At 44.1% G+C, this 18,856-nt stretch overlaps 1 protein-coding gene and 1 long non-coding RNA gene across 3 annotated transcripts in view; both read right to left on the minus strand.

Moving 5' to 3' along the window:
• The window catches only part of LOC123997486 (AT-rich interactive domain-containing protein 1A-like), a 28,689-nt gene extending 25,817 nt beyond the window's left edge, over window positions 1-2,872 (minus strand). For both annotated transcript variants that reach the window (XM_046301774.1, XM_046301773.1), the window contains exon 1: window positions 1,391-2,872. In XM_046301774.1, coding sequence (XP_046157730.1) covers window positions 1,391-2,305 — 915 coding nt within the window. In that variant the 5' untranslated portion in view covers window positions 2,306-2,872. The remainder of the gene's footprint in view (window positions 1-1,390) is intronic.
• Window positions 2,873-11,045: 8,173 nt separating this feature from the next.
• LOC123996372 lies at window positions 11,046-17,085 on the minus strand. The gene is made up of 3 exons (XR_006831966.1): window positions 16,602-17,085; window positions 12,112-12,175; window positions 11,046-12,035 (listed from the first exon to the last, which is right to left on the minus strand). It is a non-coding gene; the product is annotated as an uncharacterized LOC123996372 (long non-coding RNA).
• Window positions 17,086-18,856: the final 1,771 nt, after the last annotated feature.

Consider the following 18,856-nt stretch of genomic DNA (forward strand, 5'->3'; position numbering starts at 1 on the left):
TTGATCCAAAATGAGAGGATATAGTGGATGCTTAACAATGAGGGTCAAGATACTATAGCCATTTTCATCTGCCTTTCTTTATAGGATGGTGCAAATACGGTTAGGAACTTATCCGTGAAGGCTACAAAGTTCCGTAAACTCTTCTATTTGCCATGTTGGTCACGGTTGCAGTTTTGTTTATGAATCTAGAAATTCAACAGGTATGGGTTAGGCTATAGCATGTAAAATAAAAATAAATAAAAAACAGTGGCACAGAAAATGGCACACAATATCAACCTGGATTGACAAAAGTTAAATGTAATTAACTTGATCAATGGGCCAAACTCTGATCATCTCTCATTATAGAATGTATGTGGAATAGTGCAAACAGGCGTTTCATACGTGTGGGAAACAGATGATTGCAAAGTAGTAATTGAGAGAAATTGTCAAAAATGCATTAAGTATGAGCACTCGTGGATTTGTGCAGTGTGGAGGAGTGCACTTATCAGGATTTTTTTGTTGTTGCTTTACAGCATATGCAATTATAAATGGCCAAGAGCACAGGATGAGGAGCCAATCAGATCTCAGCTAGCATGTCAAACCAAGACCAACTGTCTACTGGGTTTGACAGCAGGATTTTTACCTCCACAATTCAAAACCCAGAGCAAAGCAACCTGCAGTCAGTCACTCAAATCACTAGGCCAATGTTTACAAGCAGAATGCAGTGATGGAAGCAGTTCCTGACAACAGAGGCGCCAAATGACACTCATAAACAGGCCAGTGTGTGTTGTTTAAAATGTAACATTTTACATTATTTAGTTACTCGTACGGTCCACTTAAAATCACTTTCAAACACACGTGTACACTTGAGTCTAGGCAAAATCTGTGTTCTGAGCTTGCTAATAATGCTGTGCATTGACTTCACAATTTCCATAATGATCAAAACAGACTTGTGGACATAAAAATGTATAGTCTATTCATAGACATTAAACTGTATTCCAAAACGACTGACGTTAGCAGTGCAAACGATAAGAAATACACTATTAAGGAATAACTGTTTAATTACGCTATACACCGTCCTGCCGAGAAACAAGTCTTGAGTAATGAATATAGGCCTTTTGAGCTTTTTCACCTCATTCAAGATTCGGGCCTCCATTCTCTCAACGTTCGAAGTTCAATCTCATAAGGAGGATTGCCGAAGAAGAGTTGCCTGAAAGTGATAGCATTCATACCAACTAAATAAATACTGTTTAATGAGATGGTGTTGGAAAAACGAGAGGCAGCCATTTTAGAGTGTCTTTGCAAGCGAACTGGCTTGCAACAATGGCTGGCCTGTTACGTTGTGAATTACATACATAAGATTACACCAAATGTACAGTAAAAAAAGATTCGTTAGAACATGGGCCTTTACCTGGCTTCTACCTAGGGGTTGCCCTGTACTTCCAGGGCTCATAGGCGGCGGATGATGGGTCCTTTGTTGCCAACCCGGATTCCCCCCTCCATACTGACCGCTACTGCCCGTGTCTGTTGGTCCCTTACTAGCTCCTTCCTGATTACTATATTCACTAGATGGGTAATTTGGATATACCCGCGTGGAGCTCGGAGAGGTTAGGAGCTGGTTGAGGGTTGGGGTAGATGTTGGCTGTGGATTCCCCATATTATATCTCTGATTGTTGTAAGATGCAGCCATTGCTGTGGGTCCTCCTGCTGGTTGCTGCTTAACGTTAGCTGGCTGTCCCCCAGCAGCCGGAGCCTGGGTATTACGCGAGGGGTTCATGCCGTATCCTTGGCCAGAATAGGGAGTTCTGTTCGGGAATGGATTGTAATTGTTAAACTGGTGGTTAGAAAAGCCATGGTCGTGCGAATTTGGTTGATATGGGTCCATCATATTGCTCGACTGCACGGCTGGACCTGCAGCAGCTGCCATGCCAGGGCTTTGTTGTCCGCCATGTTGATGAAAAGGGGCCCGGCCGTAGTGTTGACTGTATCCATAAGAAGGTGGAGGAAAACCGGACCCATGGTGGTGTACCATCCCGGGATGGTTATTCCCCTCGGATCCGATGGAATCATTCTGATTATTAATAGTCCTGGACGGGTTCCCGTTCCCGTTCTTCATCTCAGGTTCCCCTCCTCCCCCTGCATTTCCAACATCGGCCCCGTCCTGCAGATCTCCCCGGCCCGGAGATCCGCGCTCTAATCCCGACTGCTTGTTTTCCTGCTGCTTTTCCCCCAGTATAGAATCCTCATTTGGGTCTCGATCCGACTTCTTTAGTTCGGAAGGCGGGCTTGTGTTGAGAGTGGCGGCGCTGGCGACCTGAGCGGCCATAATACCCCCCTCTCTCGGCGAGTCAGTCACAATCAAACGCTAGCATTGAATATAAATAATTGTTTATAACAATTTATCCTTGTCCCGATTCATTCCCACCCCTTTCACCGGACCAAATCCGGTTGTCTCCTGATTCCGATGTGAAAATAATTGGACACGTAATAATAAACCTCAAGGATGCATAAACAGACATATATTCTGGGGGTTCTATTACTGAGCGAGAGTAGACGCAAGGAACGGAGCGAACCAGCACGAGGCTCCGCGAGATACAGCCATTTTACTGAGCCGTACAGGCAGAAGTAAAGTACGGATTGGCGCTCATTGGGAACACGGAGTGGATTCGTTCAATTTTACATTGCATACGGGCACGAGAGTGGTTGCATTTGTAAAGTAATGTTTGGGTTTTAAATGTAACTATTCTCAAAACATGCATACTTTCTTTCTTCCATTCTATCGACAGTTTTTGAACAAATCAACATGCGACAGGCCAAGCAGGCACCTGATGATTGAGTGATTATGTTTCATGATTTGGAAGTCTGAATAATAATTACTATTAAATACATTGTTTCATTATGATGTATCCACGTTCAAGGAATATCGGTTGGTTGAAAGACTCCTGCTCTGGGCAAGTACTGAGGGGGTAGCATTTCACCAGTGTCGATGTGTCATCGTGTGCGAATACGGAGCGCATACTATGGGATGAGGTCGCAAGAATGAATGAGGAAGTGAAAACAATTAATAAGATAGTCACACAAATCAGCTACAATCTGGTCATGTTAGCATGTTCTAAATATCAAAATTCAGTTGAGCCTAAAATTAATATTAGCTCGGGAATTTTAGAGGGAAAACCTTGCCTGAACGAGACTAATGCACCCTCTCACTAATTCCACGCCCTCTCCCTACCCCCTCTCTCTCTCTCTCTCTCTCTCTCTCTCTCTCTCTCTCTCTCTCTCTCTCTCTCTCTCCTAACGGCAGCTGCGCAAGCAGAAACACTCCTCTTGTGAGTGTGGGGGATGGGCAGTGAACACAGTTTTCTCAGCCGCCAACATTGAACTACGCTGGCCAACCCTGACCTTGCCCTGAGGTGGGGAATCCCACTCACAACAATAGTTAGTCATTTTTTAAATTAGCATTTTGCATCTTGTTCTTTGAGTGTATCAAAATTCCTTGAGGGGTGGGGGGTGAATTGGGTTGTTGCATTTAAGCCATATTCTGATCAATGTGAGGTTAATCTACAGCCCCCCCCCCATGTACACACACACACACACACACACACACACACACACACACACACACACACACACACACACACACACACACACACACACACACACACACACACACACACACACACACACACACACACACAGTTGTAAAGGGAGAGCTAATGAAAAAGGCAGTAAGTGGCAGTCAGGATGCACAATCACATGTATAAACATTGACAACGACAACACACTTCATGAATGATGGTACTTTGCCCAGTACTCTAAAATTAACAAAATCCCTTGAGCAAGGCACTTAACCCTAATTTGCTCCAGGGTTGGCGTACTACTATGGCTGATCCTGTAAAACAACACATGTCGCTGCACCTACTCTGTCTATGTGACAATAAAACATCTTATAGATTTGTATACCAGACAAGCAAAGTTACTTCTATGCTTGCTTCGAGGCAAGTAACACTGAAACATGCATGCTGTTCCGGACAACAGTGATCAAATCAAAAACTTTATTTTTCATATGCACCGAATACAACAAGTGTTGACCTTACCATGAAATGCTTACTTACAAGCCCTTAACCAACAGTGCAGTTCAAGAGGAGTTTACCAAATAAACTAAAGTAAAAAAAAATAATAGAAAGTAACCATAAAAATAACGAGGCTATATATAGGAGGTACCGGGTCAGTGTGAAGGTGACAGGTTAGTTGAGGTAATTTGTACATGTAGGTAGGGGTGAAGTGAATATGCATAGATAATCAACAACAAGTAGAAGCAGTGTACATGGGGGGGGGGGGTGTGAATAGTCCGATGGCGATTTTATTACTTGTTCAGCAGTCTTATGGCTTGGGGGTAAAAGCTGTTGAGGAGCCTTTTGGTCCGAGACTTGGCGCTCCGGTACCGCTTGTCGTGTGGTAGCAGAGAAAATAGTCTATAACTTGGGTGACTTGAGTCTCTGACAATTTTATGGGTTTTTCTCTGACACCGCCTATTATATAGGTCCTAGCTGTAGAACCTTTTGAGGATATGGGGACCAATGCCAAATCTTTTCAGTCTCCTGAGGGGGAAAAGGTTTTGTCGTGCCCTCTTCACGACTGTCTTGGTATGTTTGGACCATGATAGTTTGATGGTGATGTGGACACCAAGGAACTTGAAACTCTCAACCTGCTCCACTACACTGAGCTGTAGTCAATGAACAGCATTCTCACATAGGTGTTCCTTTTGTCCAGGTGGAAAAGGGTATTGTGGAGTGCGATTGTGTCATCTGTGGATCTGTTGGGGAGGTATACAAATTGGAGTGGGTCTAGGGTGTCCGGGAGGATGCTGTTGATGTGAGCCATGACCAGCCTTTCAAAGCATTTCATGGCTACAGATGTGAGTGCTACGGGCGGTAATCATTTAGGCAGGTTACCTTCACTTCCTTGGCACAAGGACTATGGTGGTCTGCTTGAAACATATTACAGACTCTGTCAGGGAGAGGATTAAAATGTCAGTGAAGACACTTGTCAGTTGGTCCGCACATGCTTTGGGTACACGTCCTGGTAATCCATCTAGCCCAGCGGCTTTGTGAATGTTGACTTGTTTAAAGGTAAAGGTTTTGTTCACATTGGCTACTGAGAGCATTATCACAGTCATCCAGAACAACTGGTGCTCTCATGCATGCTTCAGTGTTTCTTGCCTTGAAGTGAGCATAAAATGCATTTAGCTCGGCTGGTAGGCTCGCTGTCACTGGGCAGCTCGCGTCTGGGTTTCCCTTTGTAGTCCGTAATAGTTTTCAAGCCCTGCCACATCCGACGAGAGTCAGAGCCGGTGTAGTAGATACAATCTTAATCCTGTATTGATGCTTAGCTTGTTTGATGGTTTGTCTGAGGGTATAGCTGGACTTCTTATAAGCATCCGGATTAGTCTCCCGCTCCTTGAACGCGGCAGCTCTAGCCTTTAGCTCAATGGGGATGTTGCCTGTAATCCATGGCTTCTGGTTGGGATATGTACGTAAAGTCACTGTGGGGATGACTTCGTCAATGTACTTATTGATGAACCAGATGACTGAGGTGGTGTACTCTTCAGTGCCATTGGATGAATCACGGGAAACATATTCTAGTCTGTGCTAGCAAAACAGTCCTGTAGTGTAAGCATCCGTGTTATCTGACCACTTCCGTATTAAGCGAGTCATTGGTACTTCCTGCTTTAGTTTTTGTTTGTAAGCAGGAATCAGGAGGATATAATTATGGTCAGATTTGACAAATAGAGGGCGGGGGAGAGCTTTGTATGCATCTTTTATGTGGAGTAAAGGTGGTCTAGGATTTTCTCCCTCTGTTTGCACATGTGACATGCTGGTAAACATTTGGTAAAACCGATTTAAGTTGTCCTGCATTAAAGTCCCCGGCCACTAGGAGTGTCGCTTCTGGGTGTACATTTTCTTCATTGCTTATGGCCTTATGGAGTTGGTTCAGTGCGGTCTTAGTGCTAGCTTCATTCTGTGGTGGTAAATAGACAGCTACGAATAATATAGATGAGAACTGTCTTGGTAGATAGTGTGGTCTACAGCATATCATAAGGTACTCTACCTCAGGCAAGCAATACCTTGAGACTTCTTTAATATTAGACATCACACACCAGCTGTTATTGACAAGTAAACACACCCACCCACCCCTTGTCTTACCAGACGAAGATTCTCTGTTCTGCGGTGAATGGAAAATCTCGACAGGTCTATTTTATCTGTATCATCGTTCAACCACGTCTCGGTGAAACATAAGATATTACAGTTTTTAATGTCCCGTTGGATAATCATAAATCGTAGGTCATACATTTTATGATTGCACGTTAGCAAGAAGAACGGATGGCAGTGGGAGTTTAATCGCTCGCTTACGGATTCTCAGAAGGAAGCGACCTTCCACGGACCCTTTTATTCAAACAAATTACGGGGATCTGGGTCTATTCCAGTAAAGCAGTATATCCCACTCGTCGGACTCATTAAAGGAAAAAAAGTTTCTTGCAGCCCGCGGTGAGTAATTGCTGTTCTGATGTCTAGAAGTAATTTTCGGTCATCACGCTCCCTGCAGCCAATGTGAGTAAGACCATTCAAATAGGTCAATATTCACAAGGCCGCATGCGCTGACCAATTGGCGAGTGTCTTCACTGACATTTTTAACCTCTCCCTTTCTGAGTCTGTAATACCTACATGTTTCAAGCAGACCACCACAGTCTCTGTGCCCAAGAACACCAAGGTAACCTGTCGAAATGACTACCAACCCGTAGCACTCACATCTGTAGCAATGAAGTGCTTTGAAAGGCTGGTCATGGCTCACACCAACACCATTATCCCAGAAACCCTAGACCCACTCCAATTTGCATACCGCTTCAACAGATCCACAGATGATGCAATCTCTATTGCACTCCACACTGCCCTTTCCCACCTGGACAAAAGGAACACCTATGTGAGAATGCTATTAATTGACAACAACTCAGCGTTCAACATCATAGTGCCCTCAATGTTCATCACTAAGCTAAGGACCCTGGGACTGAACACCTCCCTCTGCAACTGAATCCTGGAATTCCTGATGGGCCACCCCCTGGTGGTAAGGGTAGGTAAACAACACATCCGCCACACTGATCCTCAACATGTGGGCCCCCTCAGGGGTGCGTGCTCAGTCCCCTCCTGTACTCCCTGTTCACTCATGACTGCACGACCAAGTTTGCTGATGACACAACAGTGGTAGGCCTGATCACCGACAACGACGATACAGCCTATAGGGAAGAGGTCAGAAACCTGATCGTGTGGTGCCGGGACAACAACCTCTTCCTCAACGTGATCAAGACAAAGGAGATGATTATGGACTACAGGAAAAGGAGCATGCCCCCATTCTCATTGACAGGGCTGTAGTGGAACAGGTTGAGAGCTTCAAGTTCCTTGGTGTCCACATCAACAAACTAACATGGTCCAAGCACACCAAGACAGTCATAAAGAGGGCACGACAAAACCTATTCCCCCTCAGGAGACTGAAAGGACTTGGCAAGGGTCCTCAGATCCTCAAAAGGTACTACAGCTGCACCATTGAGAGTATCCTGACAGGTTGCATCACTGCATGGTATGGCAACTGTTCGGCCTCCGTTCGCAAGGCACTTACAGAGGGTAGTGCGTACAGCACAGTACATCACTGGAGCCAAGCTTCCTGCCATCCAGGACCTCTATAGCAGGCGGTGTCAGAGGAAGGCCCTAAAAATTGTCAAAGACTCCAGCCACCCTAGTCATAGACTGTTCTCTCTGCTACTGCACGGCAGGAGGTACCAGAGCGCAAAGTCTAGGTCCAAGAGGCTTCTAAACAGCTTCTACCCCCAAGCCATAAGATCTAATCAAATGGCTACACAGCCTATTTGCACTGCCCCCCCCCCCCACGCCGCTGCTACTCTCTGTTATCTATGCATAGTCACTTTAATAACTCTACCTACATGTACATATTACTTAAGACTAACCGGTGCCCCCGCACATTGACTCCGTACCAGTACCCCCTCTATATAGTCTCCCTATTGTTATTTTACTGCTGCTCTTTAATTATTTGTTACTTTTATTTCTTATATTTTGAGTTATTTTTCTTAAAACTGCATTGTTGGGTAAGGGCTTATAAGTAAGCATTTCACTATTGTATTCTGCGCATGTAACAAATAACATTTGATTTGATTATAATGGCAGTCGGGATATGACCTTTCAAGGTACTACAGTCTGCCATTATTTTACCAATGTTAGCACCATCTGTGTCTGCGCCTACATCCCCAACTGATATGAGAAGAGGCATCTTATATAGAGGTCCATACTAAATATCAATCTTAAACGGCCATTTTTAATACCAGGGAATAATAGCAGAAAAACCTGGAAGGATTTTGACCTTTCACTAAGGACAAACAAAAGGTCTCAGAGGAGAGATGGAAATAATTGTCCACATTCTCTCAAAGCCACTATACTGTTAATACATAAGACATGCAGGGCCTTCCCATCCCAGAGAACAGACACAGGGCCAGTTGTGCAGAAACACAGATTTACTGTGACTTCCTCTCCCCTCCTGACTTAGTATTTTTTGTTGCTTTGGCCACCTGTAAAAGCTGGAGTATAATTTTTTAAGGGATCTTGGGAAGGGGATTTGGATACACTGGTGCCATCTCCTGGTCAGAAAGAAACATAAAACAAATAAGTTTGTACAAATACAGTACCCAAGATCTCCTATTTATACTTAACAAAAATATAAAGTGCAACATTTAAAGTGTTGGTTTCATGAGCTGAAATAAAAGATCCCAGAATCTTTCCATACGCACAAAAAAGCTTATTTCTTTCAAATTTTGTGCACAAATTTGTTTACATCCCTGTAAAATAAAATGTCTCCTTTGCCAAGATAATCCACCACCTCAACAGGTGTGGCCTAAGTCGATTAAACAGCATGCTCATTACATGGGTGCACTTTGTGCTGGGCACAATAAATGGTCACCCTAAAATGTGCATTTGTCACAACACAATGCCACAGATGTTGAAGGAGCATGCAATTGGCATGTTGACTACAGGAATATCCACCAGAGCTGTTGCCAGAGAATTTAATGTTCAGTTCTCAAACATAAGCCGCCTCCAACGTTGTTTTAGAGAATTTGGCAGTATGTCCAACCGGCCTCACAAGCACAGACCACGTGTAACCACGCCAACCCAGGACCTCCACATCCGGCTCCTTTACCTACAGGGATCGTCTGAGACCAGCCACCCGGCCAGCTGATGCAACTGAGGAGTATTTATGTCCGTAATAAAGCCTGTTTGTGGGGGAAAAAATAATTCCAATTGGCTGGGCCTGGCTCCCAAGTGTGTGGGCAGGCCCACCCATGGCTGCAGCCCTCCCCAATCATGTGAAATCCATAGATTAGGGCTGAATTAATTTATTTCAATTGACTGATTACCTTATATGAACTGTAACTCAGTAATATCTTTGAAATTGTTGCATGCTGCCTTCATATTTTTGTTCAGTAGACATAACTTTAAATAATGGTATATTGTCACATTAGGCCAGAGTTATGCTTGGTCCAGTCTCCTTCACCAGCCATGTATTTTAATCAAATCAAATTTCGGGAAGCCATTTGATTACCTTTTCGGGAGTCTTATGGCTGGGGGTAGAAGCCGGTGCCTTTTGGACCTCGACTTGTTGCTCCAGTACCGCTTGCCGTGGGGTAGCAGAGACAGTTGCAGAGGGAGGTGTTTAGTCTCAGGGTCCGTCCTTAGTGATGAGCTATGGGGGCACTATGGTGTTGAACGCTGAACTGTAGTCAATGAATAGCATTCTCACATAGGTGTTCCTTTTGTCCAGGTGGAAAAGGGCAATGTGGAGTGCAATTGAGATTGGGGTAGTATGCAAATTGGAGTGGGTCTAGGGTTGCTGGGATAATGGTGTTGATGTGAGCCATGACCAGCCTTTCAAAGCACTTCATTGCTACAGACGTGTGTTTCGGGTCGGTAATCATTTAGGCAGGTTACCTTAGTGTTCTTGGGCACAGTGACCACGATGGTCTGCTTTAAACATGTTGGTATTACAGACTAGGTCAGGGACAAGTTGAAAATGTCAGTGAAGACTGCCAGTTGGTCAGCACATGCTCAGAGTACACGTCCTGGTAATCTATCTGGCCCTGCGGCCTTGTGAATGTTTAAGAACAGCTGATGCTCTCATACATGCTTCAGTGTTGCTTGCCTCGAAGCACACATAGAAGTTATTTAGCTCGTCTGGTAGGCTTTTGTCACTGGAAAGCTCAGGACTGTGCTTCTCTTTGTAGTCCGTAATAGTTTGCAAGCCCTGCCACATCCAACAAGCATCAGAGCCGGTGTAGTACGATTCAATCTTAGTCCTGTATTGATTCTTTGCCTGTTTGATGGTTCGTTGGAGGGCATAACGGGATTTCTTATAAGCTTCCGGGTTGGAGTCCCACTCCTTGAAAGTGGCAGCTCTACCCTTTAGCTCAGTGCGGATGTTGCCTGTAATCCATGGCTTCTGGTTAGGGTATGTATGTACAGTCACTGTGGTGACAACGTCATCGATGCACTTATTGATGACTCTAAGTAGGGTTAGTTTTGACTTTGCCAATATCCTGACAGTGTATTGTTTTTACATGGAATAAAGGTTAACAAGAAAGCAATTCTCCATGGATAAAACATATCATCATTAATCTATTTATTGGTTTCCCAACAAGCCTCTGGACACTGCTGGTATGAACTGTTTTCTGAGCATATGAAGGTCAAGATTACTTCTACCTTTCTAGATGTACAGCAGCATACGTTCCATTTAAGCTACATCTTTGAAAGGTTGGCAGACAACAAATCAGGACAGTGTGACTAATACTTTGGAGATAGAACTCCATTCCATGTTTTGAAAACAGCTCTACTCTATGAGCTAGGTGATTTACCAAGGTGGTTATAAGTGTATATTTGAAACTATCATTTTACATCCTTAAAGCGAGCATCCAAATCAGGACTGGTTAAGAATCTTGCCTACTATGTTGCACACGTCTATTGTTTTAATCCGCCTGTCAGCTTCTTTCTGTTGGCTATCAGATGCCACCTTTTGAGAGCAAAAGGTACCTGAATAGATTCAGGAGAGAAATGAAGGGAACAGCTGCATCCAGGGACCAGTACCTATGCTGCTGATCTGACTCAAGCTCCAATCTGAATTCTCCCTCATCTAAATGTGTCACAGGTCTGGGGTAGATAGGGAGATGATGCTCAGTTTGAGATAGTCCACCTTACCCTCTCCTGGTCTGCACCTATTACACAGAGCTATAGGTCCACACAAACACACAAGAGGGCACATCTGTAAATGTCTGTTGTATATGCATGTAAGACCAACTCTTCAAACTTTATTCATTTAAAAAATACTTATTAACAGTTGATTTTTCTGATCTGCAAAGGGATTCATACCCAATGTACAGACTGAAGGGCTGACCCAACTGCCCTCACACACCAGGGTATTTCTCATTACAAAATGTAAATAATTTTCTGTAGTCCAGAGCTCCTGGATTTGTCCATCTTTTTCACTGGCAGAATAAGAGATGAGCATTTGCATCCAACTAAACAACACACTGTAGTCCGTACGAACACTGTAATTTTAACCCAGCAACAAAGCCAAGGATATATCAATTCAAATTCTTAACCCAGACTGATCTAATTCTTGGATTGTGGGGTAAGAAGCAGTTGGTTTGAATTCTGTTTGCAGTCTGATGCTTCTAACCCTTTCTCTCCTCTATATAACCAGAACCAGCCATATCAAGCTAAAAGAGTGAACATTTATGTGTTCAGGAAAAGAGCGAAAGAAGAATAGCATTTGCTGCGTTTGACACACCACTTCCACTGGACAAATGTACTGTCAGTCCTTTGCTGGCACAGTGCAAGCAACATGGAGGTCAGCAGCATCCATTGATTGGTGTTTGTTGATTTACAGATCCATCACCACCTCCAGTCTTTTCACCATCTCCAACATACCTCTCTTGCACGCCTAGAGTTCTAGGGGTAAAATTTAAGAAAATCGAATCAAAATTATATTTGTCACATGCACCGTAAACAACAAGTGTAGACTAACAGTGAAATCCTTAGGAGTGTAGGTAGACCAGTCATCTATGGTAGGCAACATTCTGCAGGCAGATCTGTTAAGAACAGAACACATTATTCAAACCCAAATAATTGTCATCACTTGCTGAGACTGCTTAAAAAAAAGGTCCAAATGCAACAGTTAGTATCACAATATAAAATCCTTTCTGGGTAACTATTAAGTACCTTACTGAGATTTTTTAATATATTTTTTTACAATTTTTAAATAAAAACAAAAATAGATTCTTAGCAAATATCAATTTCTCAAGCAAGAATTTTGCGAGGACTATCTGGGAGTGGTCTAAGTGGGGAGGGGAACACGGAAAACTAGCTGTTTAAGTGATAATGCCCGAGAAGCCGGTGTTTGGATTAATGATAATGGTGCCGGAGGAGATGGCTACCTTTTTACGGTCCCCTAACCAATCGTGCTATTGTGTGTGTTTTTTCCCATTATTTGTCACTTATTTTGTACATCATGTTTCTGCCACCATCTCTTATGACTGAAAAGGGCTTCTAGATTTCAGGACAGCGATTACCCACCCGTACTTCAAGATTTTTTTATTTAACGAGTCGGACGCAACGGATTTACTCCAGACAAGGCCCTTATCCCCGTCATTCGCAGGAGAAAGAGACACAGATATCAGGGACGTAGGTCTGGGTGCCTTGGAAGGATCAGACGGCGAGTGGGTAATCTGCCTTTACCATCAGTCCTATTAGCCAACATACAATCACTGGATAATAAAATAGACGAACTACGAGCACGCAGGATAGAACAGCCACCTCTGGTTAGACAAGAGGAGGCGGTCTATGTACATTTGTAAACAACAGCTGGTGCATGAAATTTAAGGAAATCTGGAGGTTTTGCTCACCTGAAGTAGAGCCTTGTCACAAGATAAGCTGTAGACCACACTATTTACCAAGAGAGTTTACATCTATATTTTTCATAGCTGTCTATATACCACCACAAACCAATGCTGGCACTAAGACCGCACTCAATGAGCTGTATATTGCCTTCAGCAAACAGGAAAACGCTCATCCAGAGGCGGAGTCTGGGACTTTAATGCAGGGACACTTAAATCCGTTTTACCTCATTTCTACCAGCATGTTAATGTGCAACCAGAGGAGGAGGGGGGACTCTAGAAAACCTTTACTCCACACAGAGACGCATACAAAGCTCTCCCACGCACGCCATTTGGCAAATCTGACCATAATTCTATCCTCCTGATTCATGCTTACAAGCAAAAATGAAAGCAGGATGCACCAGTGACTCGTCAATAGAAAAGTGGTCAGATGAAGCAGATAATTACCTACAGGACTGTATTGCTAGCACAGACTGGAATATGTTTTGGGATTCTTCCAATGGCATTGAGGAGTACCCCACATCAGTCACTGGCTTCATCAATAAGTGCATCAATGACATTGTCACCACAGTGACTGTACATATCCCAACCAGAAGCCATGGATTACAGGCAACATCCACACTGAGCTAATGAGTACAGCTGCCACTTTCAAGGAGCGGGAGACTAACCCGGAAGCTTATAAGAAATCCCGCTATGCCCTCCGACGAACCATCAAACAGGCAAAGTATCAATACAGTACTAAGATTGAATCGTACAGGGCTTGCAAACTATTACAGACTACAAAGGGAAGCACAGCTGCGAGCTGCCCAGTGACACTACCATACCAGACGAGATAAATTACTTTATGCTCGCTTCGAGGCAAGTAACACTGAAACGTATGAGAGAATCAGCTGTTCCGGACGACTGTGTGATCCCGCTCTCGCAGCCAATGTGAGTAAGACCTTTAAACAGGTCAACATTCACAAAGCCGCTGGGCCCAAGAACACTAAGGTAACCTGCCTAAATGACTACCGACCCGTAACACTCACATCTGTAGAGATGAAATGCTTTGAAAGGCTGTTCATGGCTCACATCAAAACCATTATCCCAGAAAACCTAGACTCCCTCCAATTTGCATACTGCCCCAACAGATCCACAGATAATGCACTCCACACTGCCCTTTCCCACCTGGACAAAAGGAACACCTATGTGAGAATTCTCCTTTCCCCCTTCTGATGACCAGGTGGCGAATCGCATCTCTGCATGTCTGGCAGACATATCAGTGTGGATGACGGATCACCACCTCAAGCTGAACTTCGGCAAGACGGAGCTGCTCTTCCTCCCGGGGAAGGACTGCCCGTTCCATGATCTCGCCATCACGGTTGACAACTCCATTGTGTCCTCCTCCCAGAGCGCTAAGAACCTTGGCGTGATCCTGGACAACAAACTGTCGTTCTCAACCAACATCAAGGCGGTGGCCCGTTCCTGTAGGTTCATGCTCTACAACATCCGCAGAGTACGACCCTGCCTCACACAGGAAGCGGTGCAAGTCCTAATCCAGGCACTTGTCATCTCCCGTCTGGATTACTGCAACTCGCTGTTGGCTGGGCTCCCTGCCTGTGCCATTAAACCCCTACAACTCATCCAGAACGCCGCAGCCCGTCTAGTGTTCAACCTTCCCAAGTTCTCTCACGTCACCCCGCTCCTCCGCTCTCTCCACTGGCTTCCAGTTGAAGCTCGCATCCGCTACAAGACCATGGTGCTTGCCTACGGAGCTGTGAGGGGAACGGCACCTCAGTACCTCCAGGCTCTGATCAGGCCCTACACCCAAATAAGGGCACTGCGTTCATCCACCTCTGGCCTGCTCGCCTCCCTACCACTGAGGAAGTACAGTTCCCGCTCAGCTCAGTCAAAACTGTTCGCTGCTCTGGCTCCCCAATGGTGGAACAAACTCCCTCACGACGCCAGGACAGCGGAGTCAATCACCACCTTCCGGAGACACCTGAAACCCCACCTCTTTAAGGAATACTTAGGATAGGATAAAGTAATCCTTCTCACCCCCTCCCCCCTTAAAATATTTAGATGCACTATTGTAAAGTGGTTGTTCCACTGGATGTCATAAGGTGAATGCACCAATTTGTAAGTCGCTCTGGATAAGAGCGTCTGCTAAATGACTTAAATGTAAATGTAAATGTAAGAATGCTCTTCACTGAGTACAGCTCAGCATTCAACACCAAAGCTCATCACTAAGCTAAGGACCCTGGGACTAAACACCTCCCTCTGCAACTGAATCCTGGACTTCCCAACGGGCCACACCAAGATGGTAAGGGTAGGTAGGTAACAACACATCCGCCACGCTGATCCTCAACATGGGGGCAACTCAGTGGTGCGTGCGCATTCCCCTCCTGTACTCCCTGTTCGCTCATGACTGCATGGCCAGGCACGACTCCAACAACATCATTAAGTTTGCTGATGACACAACAGTGGGAGGCCTAATCAACGACGAGACTGACCTCCTCCCTATAGGCTGAGACCTGGCCGTGTGGTGCCAGGACAACAACCTCTCCCTCAACGTGATCAAGACAAAAGGAGATGATTTTGGACTACAAGAAAAGGAGGACCGAGCACGCCCCGATTCTCATCGACAGGGCTATAGTGGAGCAGGTTGAGAGCTTCAAGTTCCTTGGTGTCCGCATCACCAAAAAACTATCATGGTCCAAACACACCAAGACAGTCATAAAGAGGGCACGACAAAGCCTATTCCCCTTCAGGAGACTGAAAAGAATTGGCATGGGTCCTCAGATCCTCAAAAAGTTATACAACTGCACCACTGCAATCACTGCCTGGTATGGCAACTGCTCGGCCTCTGACCGCAAGGCACTACAGAGGGTAGTGCATACGGCCAAGTACATCACTGGGGCCAAGCATACTGCCATCCAGGACCTCTATAGCAGGCAGTGTCAGAGTATGGCCCTAAACATTGTCAGAAACTCCAGCCACCCTAGTCATAGGCTGTTCTCTCTGCTACCGCACGGCAAGCGGTACCGGAGCACTAAGTCTAGGTCCAAAATACTTCAGCTTCTACTCCTAAGCCATAAGATCCCTGAACAGCTAATCAAATGGCTACCCAGACTATTTGCATTACTCCCCCCACCCCCCTCTTTTACACTGCTCTTACTGTTTATCATCCGTACATCCTCATTTTAACTCCACTTACATGTACATATTACATTGACTAACTGGTGCCCCCGTACATTGACTCTGTACCGGTATCCCCTGTATATAGCCTCGCTATTGTTATTTTACTGCTGCCCTCTAATTATTTGTTACTTTTACTTTTTCTATTGTTTACTTAACACTTTTCTTTTCTTAAAACTGCATTGTTGGTTAAGGGCTTGTAAGTAAGCATTTCACTGTAAGGTTGTACAGGTTGTAACCTGTTGTATTCGGCGCATGTGACAAATAACATTTGATTTGGAGAGTATATTGGCAAGGTGTTGTTAGGCCCGAGACGAAGTCGGCAAACCATGCCAATATATCCTCCAAACACCACCTTCAAGGGCATTATCACTTTTATAGAACGGTTTACCAACTTATTAAAATGATATATTTTTTTTAAATTGGGGGATTAATGTATTCATACCATTTCATCCTTCCACGAGATATAGTCCGGACACAAATCTAGGCTTTGCTCCCCAAGTCATTAAATCTTTTTGTTCTGTATCAATGGATGCGACCCAGTCGTTCTATTGCCATACTGGCTGGCAACGTTCTTATCCTTTGCTTGCTAGCCAACTACAGCTAACTTAGTCACGTCAAACAGCGCAGCCATAATAACAGCAAAGTAGCTGCATTTGCTTAAGCTGTTTTTTTGTGACATTTATCTGGATACATTCATAACACTGAGCTAATGATGATCGATTTAACCTGGCATAGAAAATGTGCTTTCGTCAGAACACTGTTGTTCAGGAGTTAGCCAAACGCGTCGTCTGGGTTTGGCCGGGGTAGGCCTTCATTGTAAAATATTATTTGTTCTTAACTGACTTGCCTAGTTAACCAAACGTTATACTAAAAAATAAACAATCACTTCAAACTGAAGCTGAAAAGACCGCAAACTAGCTGCATTTCATTTCACCTGTTTTCTGTTGACATTACTTTGTATATATCCATATAAATGATGCCGACTCATGATAGACTGGCTGAGAAAAGTTGGCTGCCTGTCTCGTCCACACCCCTGAAAGTTCATTACTATGGGACTGCTGGAGATTAAATGTCAATATTGAAACAATGTTGCAAATATCAGAGAGATGGACAGCAAATGTCCATTATTGAAAACCAAATGCTATCCTAAAAGAAATAGGCAATATTGTTTTTATGCTTTTTACAGTGGAGATCAAGTTTATAAATTGTCTGGCTGGGTTGATGAGACACTGGATTGAGCAGTGAGATGGAACAGAGTAAATAGGCATTTCAACATCATAGCTTTAGCCAGTGGTAACTTGTTGAATAGACACAGACTGGAATGCAGTTTTAACCAATCAGCATCCAGTATTAGACCCATCTGTTATATAATAACTAATTAACCACCATGTGATATCACCAGGGAGACCTTCCATCCCATCAAAACAAGCTGAAATTTCAGGTGGTCTATTCAAACAGCTCGTACATTAAAAGGGTATTATCAAAATTTTACAGTACTATTCCAACCTCAGTGTGGAAATATGTGGAGTATCTTCCACTTTTAAAATGGACCAGAAATATTTGATTGACATACAGTACCAGTCAAAAATGTGGACACATCTACTCATTCAAGGGTTTTTCTTTATTTTTACATTGTAGTATAATAGTGAAGACATCAAAACTATGAAATACCACATATGGAATCATGTAAACAAAAGAAGTGTTAAACAAAATGTTATATTTGAGAATCTTTAAAGTAGCCACCCTCCGCCTTGACGACAGCTTTGCACACTCTTGGCATTCTCTCAACCAGCTTCATGAGGAATGCTTTTCCAACAGTCTTGATGGAGTTCCCACATATGAGCACTTGTTGGGTGCTTTTTCTTCACTCTGCAGTCCAACTCAACCCAAACCATCTCAATTGGGTTGAGGTCGGGTGATTGTGGAGGCCAGGTCATCTGATGCAGCACTCCATCACTTTCCTTGGTCAAATAGTCCTTACACAGCCTGGAGGTGTGTTAAGGGTCATTGTCCTGTTGAAAAACAAATGATAGTCCCACTAAGCGCAAAGCAGATGGGATGGTGTATTGCTGCAGAATTCTGTGGTAGCCACAATGATTAACTGTGCCTTGAATTCTAAATGAATCACTGACAGTGTCATCAGCAAAGCACTACCACCACCTCCTCCATGCTTCACGGTGGGAACCACACATGCAGGGATCATCGATTCACCTACTCTGCGTCTCACAAAGACACGGAGGTTGGAACCAAAAATCTCAAATTTGGACTCATCAGACCAAAGGACAGATTTCCACTGGTATATAATGTCCATTGCTCGTGTTTCTTGGCCCAAGCGAGTCTCTTCTTATTGGTGTCCTTTATTAGTGGTTTCTTTGCAGCAATTCTAACATGAAGTCCTGATTCACGCAGTCTCCCTTGAACTGTTGATGTTGAGATGTGTCTGTTACTTGAACTCTGTGAAGCATATATTTGGGCTGCAATTTATGAGGCTGGTAACTTTAACGAACTTATCCTCTGCAGCAGAGGTAACTCTGGATCTTCCATTCCTGTGGCGGTCCTCATGAGAGCCAGTTTCATCATAGAGCTTGATGGTTTTTGCTACTGCGCTTGAAGAAACTACCAAAGTTCTTAAAATTCTCCATATTGACCGACCTTCATGTCTGGAAGTAATGGACTGTCATGTATCTTTGCTTATTT

The sequence above is a fragment of the Oncorhynchus gorbuscha genome, linkage group LG15, assembly GCF_021184085.1.
Source record: "Oncorhynchus gorbuscha isolate QuinsamMale2020 ecotype Even-year linkage group LG15, OgorEven_v1.0, whole genome shotgun sequence".
Taxonomy (NCBI): Eukaryota; Metazoa; Chordata; class Actinopteri; order Salmoniformes; family Salmonidae; genus Oncorhynchus; species Oncorhynchus gorbuscha.